General features: G+C 45.4%; 1 protein-coding gene and 1 pseudogene across 18 annotated transcripts in view; one reads left to right on the forward strand and one right to left on the reverse strand.

Moving 5' to 3' along the window:
- Nucleotides 1-174: 174 nt before the first annotated feature.
- Nucleotides 175-26,637, reverse strand: part of Phf21a (PHD finger protein 21A) — a 183,770-nt gene continuing 157,307 nt past the window's right edge. For 13 of the 18 annotated variants that reach the window (XM_060371582.1, XM_060371583.1, XM_060371575.1 and 10 more), the window contains 9 exons: nucleotides 20,956-21,054; nucleotides 17,855-17,906; nucleotides 17,086-17,165; nucleotides 16,600-16,660; nucleotides 14,383-14,546; nucleotides 7,965-8,120; nucleotides 6,013-6,088; nucleotides 5,576-5,679; nucleotides 175-4,648 (listed from right to left, as the gene is read on the reverse strand). In XM_060371582.1, coding sequence (XP_060227565.1) covers nucleotides 4,394-4,648; nucleotides 5,576-5,679; nucleotides 6,013-6,088; nucleotides 7,965-8,120; nucleotides 14,383-14,546; nucleotides 16,600-16,660; nucleotides 17,086-17,165; nucleotides 17,855-17,906; nucleotides 20,956-21,054 — 1,047 coding nt within the window. In that variant the 3' untranslated portion in view covers nucleotides 175-4,393. Of the gene's footprint in view, nucleotides 4,649-5,575; nucleotides 5,680-6,012; nucleotides 6,089-7,964; nucleotides 8,121-14,382; nucleotides 14,547-14,616; nucleotides 14,640-16,599; nucleotides 16,661-17,085; nucleotides 17,166-17,854; nucleotides 17,907-20,955; nucleotides 21,055-26,637 lie in introns of all 18 variants that reach the window. The other 5 variants (XM_060371584.1, XM_021639309.2, XM_021639310.2 and 2 more) reach the window with 1 other exon arrangement.
- On the forward strand, nucleotides 21,458-21,848 carry LOC110549865 (small ribosomal subunit protein uS8-like; annotated as a pseudogene).

The raw sequence follows: 26,637 nt of genomic DNA on the forward strand, positions 1-26,637 counted from the left end.
ACCACTTTTTGCACTCTGGCTGGGGAATCAAGGTCTCTTTAGGGTCTGAGGGCATCAGGGGGCAGTGAAAATGGATTCCAGCTGAAATCAGGACAGTCTGAGCCCTCAAGGACCACAGACTGGAGATTCTTGCCCATGCTTTCCCACCCCAGCCCAAACTCAACACCAAGAGGCTGAGAGGCTTTATTTGGCTTTTATTTAGTAAAATGTTAAAATAAATAAATACAAATTGATCGGCTGCTCTGTACCCCCCCACCCCCTCAAAACAAAAACCAAACAAACAAAACAGAAACTTTGAAGCACAAAACTCCAAATACAAATTCTACCAAGACTGAAATCACAAAGGGCAAGGACATGGACAGGACAGGGTCTGGCTGGCTCTATGCTTGGAGCTCACTGACTTCTGGTCTGCTCAGCCCACCCAGCTGACTGCAGCTCACCCTGGGCTAAGAGCAAGGGCACCGGAGAGGGGTGCAGGGCCCAAGGCTGCCACGTGGAACTGCTGAAGAGTGCCATCCTGGCTCTTGGGACTCTTCATTCCCCAGAGAGGGCCAGCGGAATCTTCCCAGGGGTCACCCATCTCCTTGGGGAAGAGCAGACCAGTAGCATAGGCTGAAGGCGGGATGAGAAGTGATACTCCTGTTTTCTGCCAAGGGTGCTCGGATGAGGGGTAGGGCGAGGGCCACAGTCATTTTACACAGAGCAAAGTAGCCTGCATTCAACAGAAGCCATGGGGTCTGGAGGACCCAGTGTCCAGAAAAGGGCCACTGGTCCATCCTACTCCTGCCCCTGGGAGGAATGTCCTCAAGAGTTCAGCCCTTTAGTTAGGTAAGGTTCATACCAAAGAAGGGCCTAAAGGGAAGAGACCATTTAAAGGGTGTGAGCTGGGGGGCTGGTGGTCAGAGTCAAGAAGGCTCCACTAGCCTCAAGAAGAAGCATCAGAGAGGTGGTAGAGGGGCAGCTGTACGTGCAGAAAGACAGCTGGAAACACAGTCACCCTGGACAGTGCTGGGTACCCATGTACCCTTAACACTGATGGGCATGAGACAAGAAGCAGCAGCAGGAGAGGTGGCCCTAAGAGGATACCAACCGCTGAGACCAGGGCCAGCTGGAGGCTGCCTGGTGGTTGTCCCTGGCTCTAGAGGGAGGACCCACACAGGTAAAGCCATCCAGGGACTGCCCGGAGCTGAGTCTTCCCTGAAGGGTGCCATTGGCAGGCTTACCTCCCAGAGCCAGAGAAGGAAGGAAGAATGAGTGAGCTCAGCAGACGCAGGCAAGACAGCAGGCTCGGAAAGAAATAAAGGACCATTTGGGCGAGAAAGGTGAGATGATGGTGCTGACCTCACTACCTTTAGGGCCTGCACTTGCCAGCCTGATCCAGGAGACAGGGGGACCCCCAGTCCAAGGCCCTCCAAAGCGAATGCCAAGCCAGCGGCCCTTCCATATGTGGTGGCTCTAAGAGCAATGCACTGCGGGTAGAGAAAGGGAAGATGAAGAGCCATGGAGGCAGCTCACATGGGGCAGTGTGTGAGTATGTGTCCAGCTGCTCACAGGTGCGAAAGAACAGGAAAGGGGGCTGTACTGACAGGGTGAAGGGCAAGCAGACGAGGGGGCAGGGCCCACAGCTGAGGCTTGGAGCTGGGCTACATGTTCTACTTCACTCCAGTCCCTCAAAAGCAGCTTGTTTCCAAACATCGGAAGAAGGGAATGCATGCCGCTCAAAGCCCGTACTCTCACTAGCAGCTCTTCTGTGGCAAAGGCTGTAGGAATTGATGGCTTCTCAACCTCTTTCCGCCACAGCTAGGGACTGTGTGCCAAGCCCTAGCCTATGGGCCCAGACAAGTTCAATAGGGGTTTGGGAGGGTGGGGGGAGCAGGCACAGGGATCAGCCTGCTGAGAGTCATTGATCCTCTGCCAAAGATTCTTCCAACTAGTCCAGGCATCTCCAAAGCTCGCAAACTGGACGTAGCACCTTAGTTTCTGAAGAAGACAAGAGGGCTCTTCTTTGCTCCTCTCAGTCAAGCTGAAGCCTCAAGTCTAATGCTGGGACAATGAATGGGTGGCTGGTGTGGATGGGCTTACCCACTCTCAGAAGCACCTCTTGTCTGTTGTTACTGTCAGAATCCAGCTCCCTCTCCCCCGACCTAACTGGGTAAGGAAGAAGCAAAGGGGCCTTTCTGCTACTCCTAGACTCAGGGGCCTGGTGGGCTCCAGAGAGATGCTGCTTTCGGACCTGGGGGCAGAACCTAGGCCTCTGTCCCTTCGCTCGAGGACATGGAACAGACAAAGATTTCTAGTGGAAACATGCATCCCCCAAAGCTACTTTCCCTGTGGTGTCATGGGAGAGAGGACTAGAGAGCCTTTCAGAACCAGTTTCCTAAGAATAGTCCACAACAGCCAAACAAGGCAAGCATAGGGATTCTAGCCCCGAGACGCCCAAGAAGGGTGTGGGTGAGTGGGATGGGACTGAGTTCTGACCCTGGTGCAGGCAGAGGACAGACCTCTTCTCAAAGCAAGGTGGACTTGAAGGCCACATGGGCTTTCATAGACATTTGGACCCTCAAGGCCTCTCCCTCCTGATGCAGCCAGCCTGCACCCTACACCCTCCCGGAGGCCAAGTGTACAGGTAGTGAGGAACTCTCACTGGTCAGTCCCCCAAGGGGCCCCCGAGGCACAGAAATGCTGGTGGCTAAAGACCGAGAGCAGCACCAAGGGAAGGTCTAGGTGGTCACCAGCCTGCACTCTAGCAAGGCCCGAGACAGTGGGGAGGCCCTGACTCCATGCACACTTCGTTTCGGCTTCAAACACAGGAGATGAGATCCCTGTACCAAGAGGACAGCACAGTCTGAGGAGGGAGGAGGTGGGGTTCTGGAGACTGGCCCACCGGTCTGGAGACACAAACACAGCAAAATGTCATCATGATCAGCAGGTTCTGTGCTAAAAATTATAACTACACAGCGTTTTCTCCAGTTCTGACACCTTTTTAATAGAAATCACTGTTTTTAGGAAACAAATAGTACTTTTTAAATTTTTTACAATGTTTCTTACCTTGATCTTAATTTAAATAACACTAGGAAGACCTCAATATCTTTTATTTTCCTTTTAATTAAAAAAAAGTTGCTGTTGTTTTCCCCAGGTACAAAGATTTATTTTTTTTGCCCTTGCATTAAAAAACAAAAAACAAAACCAAAAAGAAGTTAAGAACAACAAAACAAAACAAAACAGTGCCCGAACGATGACACAGGACGCACAAAGACTCACTGACCTCACTGACACTATGACGCCTACTCTACCATGCAAGCTCTCGCTACCCTTAACAGGGCCGTCAGCCTGAAAAACAGCTTTTCTATTCCTTATTTTAGTTCTTGTTACCAAAAATAAAAAATAAAAATTAAAAAACCAAATAAAAAAAACAAACAAAAAAAGTAAAATAAACAATGAAACAAAACTTCGTTTAAACAGAACAAGAAGAGAAACAAAATAAACTTGAAGAAGAGAAAAGGGTCGTCTCCATTCACACACCTGGGTCGCCACACACTTGGGTCGTGCTGCTCTGCTCAGAACCTTCTCTTCTTATAAATATAGAAAAGGGATGGAGCTTGTTTTCAAGTAAAACCTCTGATCCGCCTTTCTTCCTCCTGGACCACAAGCACCCTCCCTACCAGCTTCCACGGCCTGGGGACCACCTGGGGCTGTGCACCACACCAAGCAGAGGGAGGGGCTGCTGGAAGCTGTGGGAGGGAGCGGAGCTGGGGAGGGGACCAGCTCTCCTTGCACTAGGTCCCCTCCAGAAACGTTAAATACTGCTTATGTCATATACTTTCCCACCCTTGCTCCCTCCCAGCCCTTCCCCATCCCTCTTCTGGGCACTGGGTTAGTTAAATCTCTATTTCCTTTTTTTTCCTTTTTTTTTTCTTTTTTCTTTTTTTGGTTTTATGGTAGTGAAAGTTTAGGAACAGGAAAGCCCACACACTCTTTGGACTTGTCTTTTCTACCTAAACAAACGGCTCCCAGTAAGGATCTGAAACCTGCTCTCCTCCCTCCGCCCGTCCCTGCTCCCCACCCAACAAAACAAAAACGAACCCACCGTGGCTGTGGAGGCTGCTGCAGGCACACACTGGTGTATAATAGAGAGAGTAAATATATTATTTCACTTGGCATGGTGCTGGCAAAGAACCTCCAGCTGGCACTATTTCATGTAACATGGTCCAATCTTTGCATGTACACAGAATAAGAAGAATCAATTGGCAAACTCGGGTGCCACCTGGCACAAGCATCTTCTCTCTCTCTGGAACCAAAGAACCAAAAGAATTCTGTACTTTCCAGAAGAAATCCGGCTTTGCTTTTCTGGAGTCTCCTCGCCACCGGGACTGTGGCGTCTCCTTGAGGGCTGTTATTTAGTCTCTTCACCCTGGTTACAGTTCACCGTGCAGCTCTGCGAGGAGGGGGAAGGGGCGGGTGTGGAGGCGGTGTTGGCAGGTGGCGTGCAGTCCGGGCCATTGGAGAGCGGCCCCACAGTGGCCTCAGAGTCTACAGGTTTGGAGAGGTCGATGCCATGGATGAGGCGGATGAGCTGTTTCACCTTGTCCAGGGAGCTGCGCATCTCCTTCTGCCGCGCCAGGATGCTGTTCTTCATTTCCACACATTTCTGCAGCAAGTGACAAGGACGGGCACTCAGCCTCCGGGGCCCAATGACCCCAGAGAGAATGCCCATAAACCAGGCCCCGTGCACTGGCGTACAAGCCCTACAACTGGTGCTGCTCCACCTGGTGTGGAGGAAGACGTGAAAGGCAGGAGAAGGGGGTCAATGGGGATGTGAGAGCCAGCTCGACTGGATACTAGCACTTAGGGTGCTAGGACATAAAAGTCACCATGAAATCTGGCAGTGCTCACAAGTGATTAAGAAGCCAGTGATGGCTGGGCATGGTGGCACATGCCTTTAATCCTAGGACTTGGAAGGCAGAGGCACAGGTAGGTGGATCTCTGGGAGTTCGAAACCAGCCTGGTCTGCAAAGTGAGTTTCAGGACAGCCAGGGCTGTTATAGAAAGAAACCCTGTCTCAAAGACAAAATCAAAGACAAAGCTAGTGAGGGATGGAGGGGACTGACCTGAGGGTCTTTAGAGGATCATTTACTCATAATGTAGAGGCAGTACCTGGATGGGCCAGGAGACCTGAGGTAGCTCAAGGCCAAAAGACTCCAGTCAGTGAACCAGGCCCTCTTGGTTGGTTACCAGTGGGTAGTCTTTCCCTTAGCCTAGAAACTCAGGTGTCTAAGGAGTCACTCAAGGGCGCCATGGGCTACTCAGGGTCAGGTGAGGCAAGCACTGAGAAATGTGCAGGCACTGGATGTTGCTACCGCGCTGCAGTTGCTACTCTTCGCCCTCATGCCCTGGAGACTAAAAGTCCTGTCAGACACCAGCCATAAGGACACTCAGCGCCTGGGCGAGGTAGCATGTGCCACAAACATGGAACCGGAGTACAACACATTAACTCACAAGGTGACCACCCTCATGATAGACTGCAAGCAACTGGCAAGGACCCGGCCCTGCAGTGAAGAGAAAGGAGAGTGCTTACACTTATCGAACTGCTGAGCTCTTTCACCTTCTGCTCTAGTTGTTCTCGCTCCTGTTTTAAATCTGAACTCCACTTAAGTAGCTTCTGTTTCTCCTCTTCTTTTGCTGCGGGAAGAAGTTTTAAACAATCAATTCTTTAGAAAAGCCTACCTGGCTTAGGATGTTCACTGGCGTACAAGCCAAAGACAACCGCCCTGAAAGTGCCAGCTGCCACACAGCCAGGACACAGAACCTGGCCACCTGGACTTTTCCTTGTGGGTGTGCTGGCCATAGTGGCTTTGGCCAAGCTTTCCATGGGGAAACCACACTTCACAGTTTCTTTCTCAAAAAATGGTCCACAAACGTTCTACTTTATTCAATAAAACATTTTTATCTTCCTTTGGAAACAAAGCCAACGTTGCCTTCCAGTGACTTTTTCTCCGAAGGGACAGGCCTTACCTGCTTTGTAGGCAATATAGGAATGAACGATGGCTAAGGTTCCAGGCCATGGGATTGCTTCTTCCTTCTTCAGCATCTGAAAAGAATTTACAATTTTTCCTTGAGGCCCAAGATAATGCCAAACGCCAGTGTCTGTGGCTGCAGACAAGATCCAGGGAGGCTGTGGACCCATCACTCAAAATCGTGGACTACAGAAAGAGGCAGACACTTGGGAGATTCCTCTATCTTTACAAAAGCCATGTAAGGGGCTGGAGACATGTCTTAGTGGTCAAGAGCACTGGCTTCTAGACATAACAAGATCAAATCCCAGCACCCACACAGCACCTCACAACTGTCTGTAACTCTAGTCCCAGGAGACCCAACATTCTCTTTTGACCTCTGAGGGTATAGGACACCAGGCATGTTACATGCTACATAGACATACAAGCCAATAAAACACATGTAAGCATAAAATGAATACATAAAAATAAAAAAGGCCACACAAGCCAGGCATGGTGGCATACACCTTTAATCCCAATACCTGGGAGGCGAGGCAGATGGATCTCTGTGAATTTGAGGCCAGCTGGGCTACAAAGAGAGTTCCAGGTATGCCAGAGCTACACAGAGAAACCCTGTCTCAAAGTAAAGATAAAAACAAACATTCATTCTACCAAGTAAACAAATGCCAAATAACTTCAACCACTCCCTACAGCTAGAACCAGAGCACAAAGCTGGACACTGGCATGAAGGCAGTCACCTCGGGCAATTCTGCCTTTGGTTTGACATGGGTTGCCTGTTTCAAATTTAGTTTTGTTATGTCCCTCAGAAATGCCTCTGAGGATGTTAAACTTAGGTGTAAATACTGATGTATAATTGGGCCCCTTCGTAGGCAACTGGGAGAGGGTTGCATGACAGAAGAGCAGGGAAAGGTACTCTGGCTACACTCAGTTCGTGGGATGAGGACTGAGGCAGGTACGCCCATACTGGTAGGCCCCAGAAGCCCAAGTAGGAGACCCCAAGTTCAACGCCAGCCTGGGCTACGGAGAGATCTTATTTCAACACACCATGGACTTAAGATGCAGCTCAATGGTAGAGCACGCATACAGCATTCACAAGGCCCTAATGTTTGAGCAGTATGCATGGGGGAGGAGGGTTGAGTCCCAGCGTTGCAAAAAGAACAAAAAAGAGAAATTGTAAAAAATGAACTCAAATCAGGTTTTATTTAGTTTAGTGTTTTTTTTGTTTTTTTTTTAATAATTTATTAATTTTCACTTTTATGTGCACTGGTGTTTTGTCTGAATGTATATCTGTGTGAGGGTGTCAGATCTTAGAGTTAGACAGTTATGAGCTGCCATGTGGTTGCTGGGAATCGAACCCAGGTCCTCTTGAAGAGCGGTCGGTGCTCTTAACCACTGAGCCGTCTCTCCAGACACCTAGGGTTTTTTGTCTGTTGTTTTGTTGATATAATATCTCACTTTGTAGCCCTGGCTTGACTGGAACTCACTATGTAGACCAGGCTTGTCTCAAACTCAGATTCACCAGTTTCAGCCTCCTGGTTGCCGGGACTAAAGGTATATACAATCAGACCCAGCCTAGAACGCTAGGATTTTAACCTATCTTTTGTTTGGTTTTCTTTTTTTGTGGCCATCCCTCTATGTAGCTCAGTCTGGGCTTGGCTCAGCAGTTTAAGTGCTGGCACTATAGAACTTGTATCACTATGCTGGGCAGAGGTCTGCCCTTTGAACAGGAAAGACAAGTCATTTCCCATAGAAAAAAGCAATTCATGCACCAGAACTCATGAGGGAACTATGCCTTTGTGTGTTCACGCCGTGACCTGAGCCAGGAGAACGGTGCCTCCAGAACAACCAAGAGACCCAAGGGAAGCCTATTTCCCAGGATGGGAGGAACAGGGATTTCCACGCCATTCTCTTCCTCTTCACTGGTTCCTCATCCATGTGGCCCAGCCCCAGTACCTGGTCCTGACATCTGGGGCAGATCCACATGCCCTTGGGAATTGTTTTCAGAGGTGGGTCTAAGCAGTCCAGATGATACACACGGGAACAGGTGTCACACATCAGCAACTGGCCGCTCTTCCTGCAAACGCTGCAAAAATCCTCATGGATGTCACCCTGTGAGATGGAGAGGAGCGGTAAGGAAAGTGACAAGAAAGGAGGAAACTCAACGGACCTTGTACGCTGCAACTGCACTTAGGTGCTCCCTGCAGGGAGCCGATGGCACAGAGATGAACCTCCCATCTCAGTGCTAAGGAAAGCAGGGGTTTCCAATGGCACAAAGCTCAGTTTCTGGGGTGGCATTTAACTTGAAATTTAAACATTAAGGACTCCCTTTAGGTCTTCAGATTTAGAGTGAGAATTTAACCCTATAAATTAAGAGTTTACAGCAAAGATCTTCAGTTGTCTGGGCCAAAATCAATGGCTTAGGTAACAATTTAGCACTTCCAATGCCAAGAATCCAACCGACAGATTAGCCATTGCTTGGCACAGATTCTCTGACCAAAGTGTTTCACACTATGACAGGGACTTATCATATAGGGTGGGGAGGGCAGTTTAAAAAGAATTAAGAAAGAGGCAAGAAATAATGATTTACTGAATTTCTTGCTCACTTGGGAACATTCCCCAAGTGAATGTTCAAATGGGAAAAGCCCAAGTCAAGAGCAAACAGAACTGATAGATGCTTCTACCATGTGGAACCAAAAGATTCCAGCGCTACAGCTGACAATGCTCTGCAGAACCAGCATTTGGCATTTGTTGCTCAACAGAGCACCCAGTGGGAGGCTTTAGTCTTCCGATAAAATACTTTACTAGGTGAGAAAAGCTGCCCCGTCAACTCTCCCATTCCTTTGTGATGGTTCCAGTGCTCAGGTAAACCTGCTGGGGCCCTCAGGAGGTACCACCAGAACCAACAAAGTACAACTATTCAACATAGGAAACTAAAATCCAGAGTTCTTCAAGAGATGCACTTCCCCATGTCAATGTCAACCTGTTCTCTGGATGGGATCAACACACAGACTAGGATGACAGGGAAGGGAAGGCTGAGGGGACAAGCTGCAGGACACTCGGCAAGTCAGTGCTGACACACTACTTTAAGATGTCCGAGGTTCTGTTAGAAAGCCTGCCACAGAACTGTACAGGAAGCAGCAAGACAGAAAGTGATGCCCAGTCCCTCCGCTGCTTCCACACCACTGAGGGAACGCATCTTTCCAATCATACAGGCATTCTGGAAACTCCCTTTGTGTGAAGGTGTGTACATGTGTACACAGCTTTCCAGCCCCATCTTTCAAATTTCACATTTACACACACTATGGCAGTAATACCTAGTGTTTGTGAGTCTTAGGATTTCTGTGTACTCAAATCACGGAAGAACACTGAGTTAACTACAGAATCACAGAAAGTTACAACAACACTACACTAAGAACAAAACAAAACAGCTCAAAAACACAAGTAAGCATTAAATAGCTATGACATCACATGGAAAGCTGTGTCTGGAAAACCCCTGTCTAGTCTTGAGAATGAGTATGGAAATGATGCCTGATATGCTAGTATTTTTATGGGAACAATTTTTGTTTATATACCCCTGAAAAGTGCCAGCGACTCCAGACCACATTTTGAGAACTGCTCTGGCTTAACAGTTTAAATATAAAATTCTGGTTCTGTTGCTGTTCTTGTGGAGTTCCTGTCCTCTCCAGATCTTACTGTTTCCCACTTCCTTCATAAGATTCCCTGCACTCTGCCCAAAGGTTGGCCATAAGTCTCAGCATCTGCTTTGATAGTCTGCAGGGCAAAGCCTTTCAGAGGTCCTCTGTGTCAGGCTCCTGACTTGTTCCTTCTTTTCTCCTTCTTCTGATGTCCATCCTCTTTGCCTTTCTGGATAGGGATTGAACATTTTAGCAAGAGCCCTGCCTCTTGATTAGTTTCTTTAGGTGTACAGATTTTAGTAGGTTTATCCTATATTATATGTCTATATGAGTGAGTATATACTGTGTGTGTCTTTCTGCTTCTGGGACAGCTCACTCAGGATGTTCCTTTCCAGATCCCACCATTTACCTGCAAATTTCATGATTTCCTTGTTTTTTATTGCTGAGTAATATTCCATTGTGTAGATGTACCACAATTTCTATATCCATTCCTCCACTGAGGGGCATCTGGGCTGTTTCCAGCTTCTGGCTATTACAAATAAAGCTGCTACAAACATGGTTGAGCAAATGTCCTTATTGTGTACTTGAGCCTCTTTTGGATATATGCCTAGGAGTGGTATAGCTGGATCTTGAGGAAGTGCTATTCCTAGTTGTCTGAGGAAGCACCAGATTGATTTCCAGAGTGGTTGTACAAGTTTACATTCCCACCAGCAGTGGAGGAGGGTTCCCCTTTCTCTATAACCTCTCCAGCAAGTGTTGTCACTTGAGTTTTTTTTTTTAATTATTTATTTTGCATATAAGTGTGCTCTATCTGTAGATCATTTGCATGACAGAAGAGAGCATCAGATTCCAGTATAGATGGTTGTGAGCCACCATGTGGATGCTGGGAATTGAACTCAGGACCTCTGGAAGAACAGACAGTGCTCTTAACCTCTGAGCCATCTCTCCAGCCCCGTCACTTGAGTTTTTGATCTTAGCCATTCTGATGGGTGGAAGGTGAAATCTTAGGGTCGTTTTGATTTGCATTTCCCTTATGAGGTCTTTCCTGAGACTGATAATCCAACCAAGAACCATGCATGGAGATAACCTAAGACCCCTGCACAGATGTAGCCCATGGCAGTTCAGTGTCCAAGTGGGTTCCACAGTAATAGGAACAGGGACTGTCTCTGACATGAACTGATTGGCCTGCTCTTTAATTACTTCCCCCTGACGGGGGAGCAGCATTATCAGGCTACATAAGAAGACAATGCAGCCACTCCTGATGAGACCTAATTGACTAGGATCAGAAGGAAGGAAAAGAAGACCACCCCTATCAGTGGACTTGGGGAGGGGCATGTGTGCAGAGGGGCGAGGAAGGGAGGGACTGGGATGGGAGGAAGGAGGGAACCACAGGGAGGATACAAAGTGAATAAAGTGTAATTAATAAAGAAAAAAATAAAATAAATATAAAATTCTAAGAATGTCAGAATGAATATATAATACAGAGACAGTTCACCCATTAAGGTCAGTCTTTGCCTAAAGGGTAGCGATCAAAACGCTTAATTCTGGTGACAGGACATAAGCAAACGGTAAGCTGAGCAGTGCCTGACCATGACATTGCTGGGAACATGCTGCCTCTACCAACTTTACTGTGTGCTAAAAATCTGTAATGAGTCAACGTATCTTCCCTTCCCATAAAAATGACAGCAGCAACAAGGTGCATCCTGAGGACCGGAGTCTGGCTGGGTCTTGTATTACCAAGCTCTTCTAGATGGTTATTGATCCCCAGGAAATGCTTAGCTCTCGACTGTTATTGTTTAATTAATGTCGAGGCTTATGCTACCCAGCAGCAAACACAAAGAACCCTGTATGTTGATTTTAATCATGGCTACTGTTGGGATACTATAAAAGTAGAAAGTCAATTATCTCTTTAAAAAAAATGTATCCCACTGGGTTTAACTTAGGAAGTTCTAAACATTTTTAGTGGATTCAGAAAAGCATTATTTTAACCTTAGATTTCTGAAAAGACCAATGTTTGCATTTTAAGATGAAACCTGGCAAAATCGTTTAGTTTGTGATTTAACTAGAGGGGATCTTTTAGGTCTAGCCTGTAAAAAAAAAAAAAAAAAAAACAAATAAAGAAATAAAATAAAAAATAAACTCAACCAGAGAATCTAGATCAAGGCAACATGGTATACCTAAGACACTTGTGGGCAGGGGCTCAAAGCCCCTCCCCAGCACTGTGCACAACGGCACAGGGAGGCAGGGAGCTGCTGACTTCCTTGGCCACACCTGGACTGGGGAAAAGCTGGGACAGTCTTAAGTACCAGCAAACATGGTTTCTGACAGGGACTCCTGGTGCTCGTCAGCCTGCCACCAGAAAACCCGCATCAGTTACTAGGGCTAAAGGTTAGGAAGGATGGATGGAATGCCAAGTCTTTAGAATCAGGATGAGTGTGGCACCAGCCATGTCCAAGGAAGAATCCTTCTGGGAATTGTGACCCCAATTCTCCAAAGATAATACTTTGTTTGCTGCCTCTGGAACTCTAACTTAGGGGTTCAGGGAGAGAGTTACACCCTTAGTAAGTCATGAGCACCTTCAACTTGAAGGAACATTTCGCCAGCACACGGTAAATAGGCTCTGCAACTCCTAAGGGATGAGGGCACGAACACAGTTCTCGCTCTGTTCCTTCAGGCTTGTTCCTCTCCTCTTCAGTCAACGGCAATGTCACCTTTCTCCATCTCTGCATCTACTACTCCACTAGGAGCACCCAGGTGTCAGCATCCCTTCCCTGGACCACCACAGCAGCCTCCCTACTTTATTCCTTTCAAAAACCAGACAGTCCCATAAGCCTCAGGACCACCAGAGGAGGTTGAGTTCTTTGGGTAACAGTCTAGCAGACTCAAAGCTCCAACTCAAATGTCTCCAGCCAGAGTGAAAATAGACCTTTTCGGTGAGAAAATTCTATGGAAATTATCTCGAGATGAATGTTAACATCGACAACAGGTTGATGCCACATACCTCCTGCTGCGATGCACTGAGGACCTGTCATTCCTCATTCTAGGATCCTTTCAAAAACATAAGCTTCAGTCTATTCTGGGAAGAACTGGCACAGTCCAGTGGGGCCAACTCAATAGAGTAACTGTCCCATCAAAAAAGACACCACCACTGGGGAAGATGAGCATGGGCTAAGAGGGCCTGGCAAGATGTCTCAGCGAGTGCATGCACTTGTCACCACTGGGGAAGATGAGCATGGGCTAAGAGGGCCTGGCAAGATGTCTCAGTGAGTGCATGCACTTGTCACCTGGCATGGCAGCCTGAGTTCAAGCCTGGAGGCCCATGAAGTGGAAAGAGAAAACTGACTCCTGAAAGCTGTTTTTGGACCTCTACACATGTGCCACAGCACACACACAGACATAGATCACATACTCTAAATGAATAAATTGTAATTAAAAAGAAGATGGCCTAAGAAACTATTTCAGAATAAAGGAGAATAAAGAATTTCACAACAAGGATAAGAATATATGCCAAGAGTGATTTGGACAAAGGCGGTAACTGGGAAAGCAGAAAAGCTGGAATATGACTTGCATATTACATGCTAAGATGTAACCAATGTTAAAATTCCCATAATGCCATAACCACATGGTGGCTATCCAACAGAATACTGTTATTCTTACAAGTGAAGAGTCTCTTCCCTGGTTTTTGGGAGACAGGGTTTCTCTGTGTATCCCTGCATCCTGGAACTTGATCTGTAGACCAGCCTGACCTCCTTTACAGGAGTACACCACCACGTCCCACTAAGATGGAGATTCTTAATTGACTTGGAAAAACTGTGTGCATGTGCAGGCGGGTGCAAGCATGTTAAGGAAGACTGGATGGAGCGAAAAGCTAACTGATGAAGCAGAGCAAATGGAGACTCCGTCCACTGCTGCAACTGATCTACAGGTGTGAAACTTTCAAAATAAAACAAATCATTGGAAATTGGAGAATTATGCCAATCCTTTATTCAAAGCCCTCTGGTGATTTCCCTCTGGAGCCTCCCATGAGCAGGCCTCTCTAGTTACACCTCCTAGGCATTCCTGAGAGGCCCCTTCTCCCTCTTCACAGGTGATGCCTTTGCCTTCCTGTCACTGCACCTTGTGCCTTACTGTCCCATTTCTCAACCCGGTACTCATCTCTGCTTGAGGAACCCCCAAGGAACATATTTGTTCCCTTGTCATCTACCTCTTCCTACAGAACACAAGGCCCCAGAATGCTCATATTTTGCCTTGTTGTTCCTTGCTGTATCCTTCGCCTCAGGAGCAGCGCTTGCTCAGCAGAACATGTAAGTGCTGGGACCTGCCTCTGAGCAGATCCGCTACACACAGTAACGGCTGCACTTCTGGAGGTACGCCTGCTGTAGCAGCAGCACTTCGGGAGGCATCTGCCCTGCTCCTGTTCTGTCTCCAGCATGACAATGACAGAAACCTCTTAACTATATAGCCCATGTCCCCAACCTCCTCTGAGAGCTCATTCACAGTTGATCAAACCCAGACTCTGAAACTCTGGGCTCTCTGGATTTATGTGAACTTGACTCTCAAGGATGCTGAACAGCTGAGACCCTGGAAGAAAGCAAGCAGCCTGGCATGGTATGCAGGCGTTCAGCATGGTCACCTGCTGTTCCAGGGCTAGCGAGGAATCAGGTAAGGAGGCAACACAGGACAACGGTTTTCCCATGTGAGCTCTCGGAGAGAGTGCATGTCCCCAAGTTACTTACGTCTGTGGAGGTGGGGCTGGGCAGCGACACAGGCTGCACAGGTGCAGGGAAAGTGAATGTGGTCTCTGTCTTTTCATTTTCAGGGGAGTCGGGATGACTGGATGGGGGGGATGTTGGGGTAAGGGCTCCAAACCCCAGCACTGCATTGTATTTTGGAGGACGACCTATACCAAAAGAAGGGAACAAAAGGGGGAAAGGGGGAGGGAAAGACAGGGGGAAAATGGTCTTACATACCTTTGGCCAGTGTTCCTCATTGGCTAGCATGGAAAAGGAAGTGAGGTAGCAGACAGAAGGTTAATACACAGGTCAGAGGAAGAAAAAAAAGCAAAGATTTCAATGCCATTAGAAACAACTACATGAATCCTAAAAGAAAGGAGGAGAAGGGAGCTTTGGAGCATGGCAAAAGGTGCTGACGTTTATTTGCTTTATCTGTTCACCTGTTTTATTTTGGTTTTTCAAGACAGCCCTGGCTGTCCTGGACTCACTTTGTAGACCAGGCTGGCCTCTTAACCCACAGCGATCCTCCTGCCTTTGCCTCCCCGAGAACTGGGATTAAAGGTGTGCACCACCCTGCCTAGCTGGTGCTGGCATTTGTAAGGAAACCTCATCTCGAGCAAATTATGATCATTCCCAGACTATCAAAATTAGGGGTTTCTAATCACAGGAGCAGGCATAAAGCAAAGGAGGCTGAAGCCAGTACAAAGTTTATCTTCCATGTGTTTTGTGCATTAGTCACTAAGGCTTTTCTGCTATCGCTCCTAATGACCTTTTGTTCTCATGAATGGATTTACAGTGGATTCACGGCTTCCAACACTGGGTATCCTTTACAGTGGTCTGAGAGCTGCCTCCCTGCTTCACAACACCAACAATCATGAATTACATGTTTGAGGACAGAACAAGGCATTTTCTCGAAAAGCCCAGGCCGAAGCAGTCTACACATAGTCGCCTGAGTTACAAAGACAGATTCACTTGGTCTTTCCCCAGAATATCTAGTGCTATTTGGAAAAAACCAGATAACAAATCCTCTTTACCCACACAAGACATACCCCAGGCACTTGAATGAAGGCTTTAGCCTCTTGCCTCTGATCTTTCTGGCTCATTTGTCCCCTGTCCTCTAAACTACCTCCCAGCCAGCCAATTAATTGAGGCAGCTGGCTAGGGACCTCTTATCTGAGAATTGTGTGATCACTAAAAAAAAAAAAAAAAAAAAAAAAAAAAAAAAATAGCTGAACACCAAACCAAAAAGTAACTTATGACTATGACCCAGAGGCTAATACAAAGCAGTAACTTAAAATTTCTCATGTAGATGGGTTGGTTACTTGAGGGCAGGACTGATAAAGGATGACTCTTATCACTGAGGCTGGCTGCACCTCAGGAAGACAATGGCACATTGGCAAAGGTCAAGGTAACCCCGGAAGTCTCCAAAGGCTCTGAGAGTCTGAGTGCATGCACAAAGATCAGTATGCTAGTCACTCACTCTGCAACCTTTCCAGCCTGCAACTGTAACTCAGGGACACATTACCACATGGAGAAAAGGGACCTTGGGATGCATTACTGACATCCGAGAGTGATTTCAGTACCTTGTTTATGAGTCAAAGCCTGAGATGAAGACCTACTTAGACCTGCACAGAGAGAGCTGCTGCTGTTCCACTCTGCCTAGAGTATGGTCTGGAAGACGGGAACAGCATGTTAGTAGTCTTTGCACTGGGGAGCATGTTTTAACAGCATTCTTTTCTTCCTTAGCTGGAGAAGCTCCCTGAAAAAAGATTCTAAGTTCTCTTTTTGGACAGTCTGCAGACCACAGGAATTAAGTCCCATTCTACCCTCACTGGCAACAGGAAGTCTGAAACACTATCAGGAACACCTTGGCAACAGCAGTGCTCAGCTGCTTAATGATGCTAAACACTTCCTTTCACGAGATGTTCTGTTCACTGAGCTATTCATGGATGGCCTGGTAGGCTTGGGGCAGAAATGCTGCATTAAGCCATTCTCTTGAGCCAGCTTATCCAAGACCCAGAAAGTCAGCTTTAAGCCCTGTGTTCAGAGCGCTAAGAAATCTCTCTTTTCCTCCATGTTCTCAGAAAACAAAACAAAAACTATTTTGAACATATAGAGGAGCTAGGTTCTAGGACAATGGTAAAGAGGGAGAAAGAAGGAAAAGAAACACAACACAGAAAGCAAAGGCAAAAGCAAACAGGGTTTTAAAAAGGCACTCACCTCTCTTCCGTGTCCCAGGATGCATTGTGCTGTTAAGGTAAGTGACTGCGCTCTTCTTACGCTTTGGAGATTTAAGAAGAAAAGGTGACTATTGAATAGCACGGTTATCAAGAACACTGCAAATTTGCCTATCACATGGTAACCAGTCAGTGCCAATCATCTCAAGGTTTCAGCGTTAATGAATTTGATTATGTGTACTTGGCTCTGAGAGAATACGCCAAAGGGGCCTGGCTCTGCTCCACAGTGTGGTCACACCAGGATTAAAACTGTATGGTAAGAGTGTATGTACTCAAACTTCAAAACTTTAAGAGGTGAGCAGTGACTGATAAAACACAATGGAGTTGTGAGCAGAGAGAAGGCCATCGCATCACAGAGCTGAAGAGGCTGAGTGCAGATGAAACTGCTCTTAGCAGGCTTTCAGGGGAGGGACTAACAAGCCACAAGTGAAGCCTGGGCACGAGGAAAGGACATTGCTGGCCGAAGTACCTCTGGCTCAAAGACGGCCCCACTGTACACTGGGTTTGCTGTTGTTCTTCTCTTTCGCTCCTGCCTCTTGCTTTGGATTTCTTGAGAAAAGAAAAGGCTTTGGTTAGAAGATAAAAATGAACAAACTAAGAAACAGACGTTTACTCTCTAACAGACTGACTCTCCTGCAAGCAGAAAGCAACAGGCCTTTGTTTCACTATGGCCTCAGCAGAAGCAAACACACTGAGGTGTGGCTCTCAGTGGGTAAGCCCACGCTGTCCTCCAGTGTGCCACTCCGTGAATGAGAGCGCTGCCGTGGACCACACTTACAAACAGCCATTCTCATTTATTTTTAGGCTACTGAGTATACAGGTCTGCATGAGCTGTATCTACAGACAACAAAGCAAAATTTATCAGTCCTGAATTAAATAACAAGGGCAGCAAGCTTTGTAACTGTCCTTAGGATCCTGATGTCCAGACACTGGAAATTAGAAACAAGACTTCTCACAGGAGCGCTTGCTACTCTGTTTTGAGACAAAGACCAGAAAAATCACCTTCTTTCAGGATTCTGGGAAGTTTTCCAGAACAGGAGTATGACTGATCCTAGCAAGGGGAAGGCCTGGACATTATTACATGGACAGGAGGCATTTTTTTCCCTCAAAAAGATATCCACTCCACATATAACTGAATCATAATCTATTTGTGTTCCAATTTTCTATTCTAGGAATTCAGCAAACATTACTTTTAAGAACAAAGCTAGAAAGAAGACCATGCTAAGAAAATCTCTTACCTTCTAGATGGTCATGTGTTACCAACCCTAGAGACACCATGAAGGCAAGTTTCTGTGCCAGAGAAACAAAAGAATGTATTTCAGTCTGGGATGTCACAAAGCTGATCACAGCTTTCCTAGTCAGAGAGAGCAGGACAGCCACCCTGACTTGCTAGAGTCACACGAAGGGCTGACACAGGGGCTTCATGCTCAGAAGTGATGGCAGTTTGGACTTTTTGCCCTGAAGAATCTCCTTAAAAAGAGTACTCATGGTGGGAAAGCATCCAAAGGAACTACAGAACCTCACAAACAGCAAGCTTAGAGTTCCAAGCATGTCATTCTTTACCTCAAGGCTGGTTCCTCACATTACTTCCACAGCCAGACAGTAGAAACACCAGCCAATGATTTTAGGGTTCCGCTTAATACTAGGATTTCAGTTAAATGTGAAACTTAAACATTATGGGGCAGTTTTTCTCCATCTGTATCCCTAAGAGAGAATGTAAGATACTTTAAACTGCAAAGAGCAATGGACTGATTGCTGTTCATTGCTTTGGTTGGCTGTGATCTGAAAAGTGTGTCTTCATTGTCTACTGAAGCACATGCTTTTAAACAACCCTAGTACGGAGGAGGAAATGTTCTCTCTGAATAAACACCTTCAACTATTGGGCAACATATTTCCACAGAATTACTAACAAACAGTTTGGTCTTCAAACACATGGGAGCACACCTGCAGTATACACACACTGATGCATGCACACACGCATGAACGAACTCCTAAAGTCCCCACACTCCTGGCTGCCTGCATCTCTTTCAGCCCTGGTCTCCAGAAGGCTGGGAAGAGAGGCACATGCCTCCATTGATAGCTTCCTCAAAATCCTGACCTTCTGGGAAGATAGCTCAGTGGTCAAAAGTACAGGGTGCTCTTACAAAGGGCCTGAGTTCAACTCCCAGCACCCACATGGCGGCTCAACCATCTGACTTCCATCGTACCCTGCAGACCTGCAGGCAAAACATTCATATACTAAAATTAAATTAAATAAATATTTCTTTTTAAAAAATCTTGACCTTTTACTGTCGGCAGTATAAAAAAAGTCTGGCCCATTTGTATGAAGCCAGAGGCTCAGCCTATTCAATGAGCCTAGCACTCATTTTCTGAGCAGACTGCTGGAGAACTCTAGTTCTCTTCTTCCTGAAGCTTCCTTCGCTGCTATCTTCAGAATTCTGAAAAATAAAGTGTTTTTGTTTTCTCTCTTATTTCAAATATTTGTCCCTTCCCTGGAAAACAAACAAAACCTGAGATGGACAACTATCTCTCTGACAGGAACAATAACTGAGTAGGGTAATGCAGGTTGCCCTTTCTTCAACACTGCATGCTGAAATGATCTATTTGGTGGCCAGCCAGATAACCACATTCCCAACGTTGATCCTTTAAAGTGTATCAACACAGAGGCTGTCCACCACACTCTCTGTAGCAAACCTCTCCATACCACATAATAGCACTCTTTGTCCAGGCACATCCATCCAGGTCACCTTTGCCCGTCTAGACTAAGCTCACAAAGAATTTCTTAGATGAGAAAAAAAGGTTACCGCTCTCACGTATTTCCTTTCTTTTTCAGTTTTAGACAGAGTTTCACTATGTAGCCCAGGTTGCCTCAAATCTACAATCTTCCTGCCTCATTCTCCCAAGTGTTAGAATTACAGGTGTGAGCCACCACCCCTGGCTAGAACTGGTTTACAATCATAAAGTTGTCAAGCAGCACTCTCGCTCTCTGCCTCTCTGTCTCCCACTCCTCTCCCACTCTCCTACACAGAGTGGTCTTAAAAAGGACCAGTTCGGGCTGGAGACATGGCTCAGAGGTTAAGAGCACTGTCTGCTCTTCCAAAGGTCCTGAGTTCAATTCCCAGCAACCACATGGTGGCTCATAACCATCTATAATGAGGCCTGGTGCCCTCTTCTGTACATGTACCCAGACACTGTATACATGATAAATAAATAAATCTAAAAAAAAAAAAAAAAAGGACCTGTTCACCTAGAAGCTACATCTGCTTCTGCACGTTGGCACCTGTTGTGGGTCACTAACATGAGATCTCCTTTCGTTTTACAAATTGTGCCGTTTGTACCTGATGGTAATTGCTTGTGGCCCCAGCACCAGGCAGGCAGAGGCAAGTGGACTCTGCAAGTACAAGACTAGCCTGGGATACACATGGTCAATTCCGGCTCAGCTGGGGCTACCCAGCAACACTGACCTCAAAGGTTTTCTTTTTGCTGACAGCCTGCTCTGTTTGCTCCCAGCGTATTATTTACTACTACATTTGTGAATGATTTTACAAGTTTTTCAGCAATTTTTGTAACCAGTGGTTCTTTTTGGTTCAAGTTCTGGCCCTTTCAAAATTACAGTTGATTTCACATCTGAAAGAAGTACACTTGGCACCTGCTTTATAAAAACTGGGCTGTTTCAATAGAGCTTTCCTTTTCTGATTTAAGAAAAACACACACACACACACACACACACACACACACACACACACGAAACTTTGCTGGTTGTCTGACACGGATTTGACATGGAGAATGTGCCGAGAAGAGTGTGGATGGATCACCAGCGCCCTAACACCATTGCCAGCTCTTCACCATCGTAATCACACCACCCCTTGTGTTTTCCTTTAGAGCTGCCTGGGCAAGCTAGAATACCCTCTTGGCCATGGACACACGGTCTTTGCTTGTGCTGGGCTTATGTCACAGTGTGTACGTCACCATTTTCAGTCCACTCATGCCCAGTGTACTACCTGGAGCCAATGACACCTTTGGGTCTTAGGGCTCTGATGTAGCAAAGTAGTCCTAACAAACCAAACACAATGGCAGTCCACAGTGTGAACTGACATCAGCTGAGGGAACGGCTGCCTGAGTCCGGCACAGCATGCCTCCTCGGAATTTAACAGGACAGCTGGGAAGCGGCCATTAGCCTTCTGCTCCTTCTTTCTGCACCCCCGCTCGGGCCCTCAGGACTAAGAAAGCTGCCCCAGATCAACCTGACTCCATAATCACACTACTGAGTGAGAGAGAAACAGAGAGCAACTAAATCCCACACCCCAGACCCGACGAGGCCTGGCAGAGATGGTACTACCTGAGGGTTCTCCTCTCGTTTTGGTTTAGGTGCAGCAGGCGGGGTGACGGTACGGCTCTCTGCTTGTTTCTCCTCTGTTTCTGTGTGGGATTTAACTGTCTAGGAGAGAACGATTAAATGAAAATTCAGAATTAATTTTTTATTAAAAGAACTTTGGTCAGGAAGAAAATAATGTATTCAAATTTGAAACATTAACAGACAAGTTCATATGACTCAATTTGTTGAGGAAGAGGAAAAAATGTGAAAATGCAGCTGGAGGCAGTGGACTTTATCACTACAGTAAATACCAACCTATAAATACAATCAGATAAATGAAGTGGCGCTGGGTGATGGCAGCACACGCCGGTAATCCCAGCACTCAGGGAGGCAGAGGGAAGAGGATCTCTGAGTTTGAGACCAGCCTGGTCAATAGAGCAAGCTCCAGGACAACTAAGGCTACACAGAGAAACCCTGCCTCGAAAACCAAACAAACCTCTTTCTGCCATCTTTCCGTGCTGTCACCATGGTGCGCACGAGTGTCCTGGTGGATGCTCTGGAGAGCATCAGCAATGCTGAGAAGAGAGGCAAACGCCAGGTCCTCATCGGGCCATGCTCCAAAGTCATCGTTCAGTTCCTAACTGTGATCATGAAGCATGGTTACACTGGTGGATTTGAGATCATTGATGATCACAGAGCTGGGAAAATTGTTGTGAACCTACAGACAAGTTGAACAAGTGTGGAGTGATCAGCCTAGATTTGATGTACAGCTCAAAGACCTAGAGAAATGGCAGAACAATCTGCTCCCTTCCTGTCAGTTCAGCTTCATTGTACTGACAACCTCAGCTAGCATCATGGACCATGAAAATGCAAGATGAAAACACACAGGAAAGAGGATCCTGGGGTTCTTTTTCTAGAGATGTAGAACACATATATAAAGAGCTTCCGTGAACTGTGAAAGAAGAAATACAAACAAACAAAAACCAAAACAAAAGACATGGCAGCCTGATAACCTAACATTTGATTCCCAAGATCCACATGGTAGAAAAAGACAGCTACCTTCCCTAACTGCCTCCTGGTCTCCACATGTGCACTATGGCACACTAGGCGCCCACACATTTACTTTTTTACAAGGAGGCAAACCAGGGCTCAGAGGTGAAAGCACTAGCTGCAACTGCAGAGGACCTAGATTTGATTCTTGGCACCTATATGGCAGCTCACAACCATCTGTAACTCCAGTTCCAAGATTCCTATGCTCTTCCCTGGCCTCCTTGGGCACCAGGCATACACATGGCATACAGACATAAATCAGGCAAAATACCCAAACACATAAAATTAAACGGGGTTTAGAAATATTTTTTAAAGGCAAAGAAAAACTAACGTAGAGGTCGTTTTTCCTTGACTGTAGGATGTGGAGGTTTCTGGAAACATCCCACTGTTGTCTATATGGACCAAGCTCTCTCTGCATGTGCTTATGGTGTGCATAACACAATGCATTTCTTATATCCCGAGCTTTTCTTTGGAATAATCCCAAAGACTACCTAGAACTACTGTTACTCGGGGTATTTAAAACCTGCCTTGTGAGAGGCTGAGGTTCTGATCATTCCCAAGGCCTCCTAGAAGCACTCACTTAAATACGGAGACGCTGATCACATTACTATCTGTGACACAAATGGTAGCAAGTACACGGGCAGTCCTGCATCACTGTTCCTATGAGTAACAGCTAGTTGTTTTATGAAAATGGTTTTATAACAGTAGATATAAAACTATAAATACACACTTAATTTACTTTTTTTTTCTTACTTTTTAAAAACTAATAAAAATTGTAGGTGAAATGGACTTCTTGTAAGGTAACCAACAAGTCATTAAGTAAATTAGAATTAGTGTTTGATTATTGGTGGACAGGAGCTGAATGCAATGTTTTTCAGCCCTATGAAGAACACACCAAAAGTTCTCAAAACCATTATGCTGTGAAACAATGTACTAGAACTGAAAAGGCTTTCACTTTTTTTCCTTGCCTATTTTCATTTGTTGCCTCTGGCTTTGTACACTGTTTAATGGGTAAATACAAGACCTGCTTATCAATGCTGCTCTGGGGCCCAGCTGCCGCCTTTATTTTGAAACTGAGTCCTCCGTAAGAATCCAGCTGCACTCTCAGCAACCTGAGCAGGGGCTGTTTATCTACGCCGTGTTACTGTACTCCATTGAGTCCAGCGTGCACCTCGTGCTTGCATTCAATAAAGCACTGACCTCCGGGAGAATCAATCCAATTTCAGGCTCTTCTTAACCCTCTCCTCCTCCCTCCTCACACACATAGTTTTTAATTTAGCTCCAAAGGGTCTATTTCCTCCATAAAACAAACCTTCGATGGGAAAGCAGTAATAGTGACATAACTAAGATCTGAGGTCCTTCGAATTAGCTTATTTTTATAACTTTGAATGTGGAATAGGGGCTAAGAAAGGTCAACCATAGGGTTTATATTCCATTCCTATGTGAAACTTTCCTTGACCCTTTCTCTTGTACTTCCATGGATAAGCAAATACTTGGTGGCAATGCTCCTGGGCAAGACAACCCCCTACCCCAAAACAGAATACACTGAGTGTTGCATGAAAAAGAACAATCCCCACTCCCCCCTACCCTCCAACCCTGTAAACAAACAAAACACCCCATCCAAACCAAAATTAAAAAAGCAGAACATTGTGTGGGGGGGGAGGGTGTTCATTTCTCTCAAGAACCTCTTGCTGTCAGGTACCTAGCACTATGGAAACACCCAAGTGTTAAACCAGTCTCCTGCCCACAATCAGCAAAAAGTGAGGCCATGAATTCTCTGACTAAGCTTAGAAGTAAACTGCCCAATTCCAGCCAATTACTTTTGAGAGACTTGGAGCACAAAGTATCCAACAAAACTGCAGGGGAGAAGGCAGACGGGCAACATTCTTAAAGGGATGAGTAAAACAAACAAACAAATGAACGAACACCAAAACAACCAAAGCCATCAAGTAACAATCTTATAGCGTGTTCAAACTTTTTTTTTTTTTAATAGGAAAGAGTTTACTGGACGGAGGTAGAGAGAGACAGAGCAAGACAGAGACATGATGGAAATGGAAAGAGTGCAAGAGAAGAGCAAGAGTGTTAAAACTATTTTTAAAGAATTAATAATAAGCTGGGCACAGCATTGTACACCTGTAGTCCCAACACTACAGGGGAGAAGAATCTATGTGTGTTTGGGGCCAGCCTGGTCTACAAAGCAAGTTCAGGGCAGCCAAGGCTACACAGAGAAACCCTGTTTTGGGAAAAAAAAAATTAAGGATAAAATAAGATAGATTCAGATAAACAAAAGCTCAGGATATCCACTGCCAGCACACCTGTCTTAGAGAGTGACAGACAGCGTCCTTTGCCTTACAGAAGCTTTTCAGTTTCATGAGGTCCATTCATTAATCTTAGTGCCTGTGCTGTCGGGGTCATGTTCAGGAAGTTGTGTCTTGTGTGCCACTGCATTCAAGGCCACTACCCACTCTGTTGTCTATCAGGGTTAGCGTATCTGATCCACCTGGACTTGAGTTTGGGGCAGGGTGATAGATATGGATCTATTTGCATTTTTCTACATACCAACGTCCAGATGGACTGGCACCATCTGTTGAAAATGCTTTCTTTTATCCATGGTATATTTCTGGCTTATCAAAAATCAGGTGTCCCTAGGTGTGTTGATTTACATCTGGGTCTTTGATTTGATTCCACTCATCAACCTATTTTTATGCCAATACCATGAGGTTTTTATTACTATAGCTATGCGGTAAAGCTTGAAATTAGACATGGTGATACCTCAAGTTGTTTTAGTTATCATGTTCCCCCCATATGAGCTGAATAAACATCTGTAATGAGAATTTTGTAGTTTTGTTTTCTTTAAAAAACATACACATATTATAAGAATACATTTTCGTTTTAATCCTAGGCGTGGGGACACAGGGCTTCATCACAGCCAATGACTATGATCTGTCTCATGCTTAGCAGAGATGTGATTTTGCCAGCTTCAGATAGTTTCTGTGATTGTCTGAAGTTTGGAATTCTGGGGACTTCTCAGAGGGTATATAAACACTAGAGCCCCAATACAAGAGTGGTTGCTGTTGGTTGAGGTTTATTAAGTAGTTGTGTGCAAAGAAGAAACCATAAGAACAAGAATAGGCAGTAGGAAGAGGAGGAAAAGGAGGAGGAGGAAAAACTAGATATCCCGATGGCAAAGCTCAAACTTGCCCCAAGGAGCTGCATGCTCCTAATCACCAGGAAGTCGTCTAACAATAACATTGCCCCCTTTCTTCTTTATCCTTCTTTCCTCTCCTATCTAGGATCAGGGGGTTGAAAGGGTGGAAGAAAGAGGAACCCACAAATCAGTTAACTGTCCAGTTACATTGTTTTTTTCAAGGTCTGTAAAGAACTGTATTGGAATCTTGACGGGGACTGCGTTGAATTTGAACCTATTGATAGGATGGCCATTTTTACTATATTAATTGTACTCATCCATGAGCATGGGAGATCTTTCCGTCTTCTCTTCTCTTTTTCAGTTTCTTTCTCCAAAAACCTGAGGTTATTGTCACAGAAATCTTTCACTTGCTGAGTTATAGTTATCCCATGGTATTTTACATTATTTGTGGCTAATTGTGAAGGATGTTGTTTCCTTGATTACTTTATCAGCCCATTTGTTGTTTGTATATAAAAGGGCTGCTAATATTTTTGAGTTAATCTTGTACCCAGCCACTTCACTGAAGGTGTTTATCAGCTGCAGGCGTCCCCTTATAGAATTTTTGGGGTCACTCATGCACACTATATCATCTAAAACCAGCAATACCTTGACTTCTTCCTTTCCAGTTTTTATCCCCTTGCTTTTCTTTAGTTGTCTTATTGCTCTAGCTAGGCCTTCAATATGACTATATTGACTAGATAGGAAGAGAATGGACAACCTTGTCTTGTTCCTGATTTTAGTGGAATTGCTTTGAGTTTCTTTCCATTTATTTTGATGTTGCCTATAGACTTGCTGTAAATTATCTTTATTATTATTAGGTATGTCCCTTGGATCCCTAAATCTTCAAGACTTTAATCATCTCCAGGACTTTAATCATGACAGGGTGTTGTATTTTGTCAAAGGCCTTTTCAGTATCTAATGAGGTGATCATATAGGTTTTTTTTTTTTCCAGTTTACTTACATGGTGGATTACATTGACAGATTTTTGTAGGTTGAAGCATCCCTGCATCTCTGAAATGAAGTCTACTTGGTCATGGTAGATGATTTTTTAAATATTTATTATCATTATTTATACAGTGTTCTGCATACGTGTAGGCCTGAACTCCAGAAGAGGACACCAGATCTCATTATAGATGGTTATAGATGGGAGTTAAACTTATGACCTTTGGAAGAGCAGCCAGTGCTCTTAACTTCTGAGCCATCTCTCCATATTTTTGATGTGTTCTTGGATTCATAACATGAGTATTTTATTGAGTATTTTTGCACCAATGTTCATAATGGAAATTGGTCTGCAATTCTATTTCTTTGTTGAATCTTTGTGTGGTTTGAGTATCAGGGTAACTGTGGCCTCATAAAATGAATTTGGTAATGTTCCTTCTGTTTCTGTCTTGTGGAGTAGTTTGAGGAGCATTGGTATTAGCTCTTCTTTGAAAATATGGTAGAATTCTGTTCTGAAACCATCTGGCCCT

This window comes from Meriones unguiculatus, chromosome 18 (genome assembly GCF_030254825.1).
Source record: "Meriones unguiculatus strain TT.TT164.6M chromosome 18, Bangor_MerUng_6.1, whole genome shotgun sequence".
NCBI lineage: Eukaryota > Metazoa > Chordata > Mammalia > Rodentia > Muridae > Meriones > Meriones unguiculatus.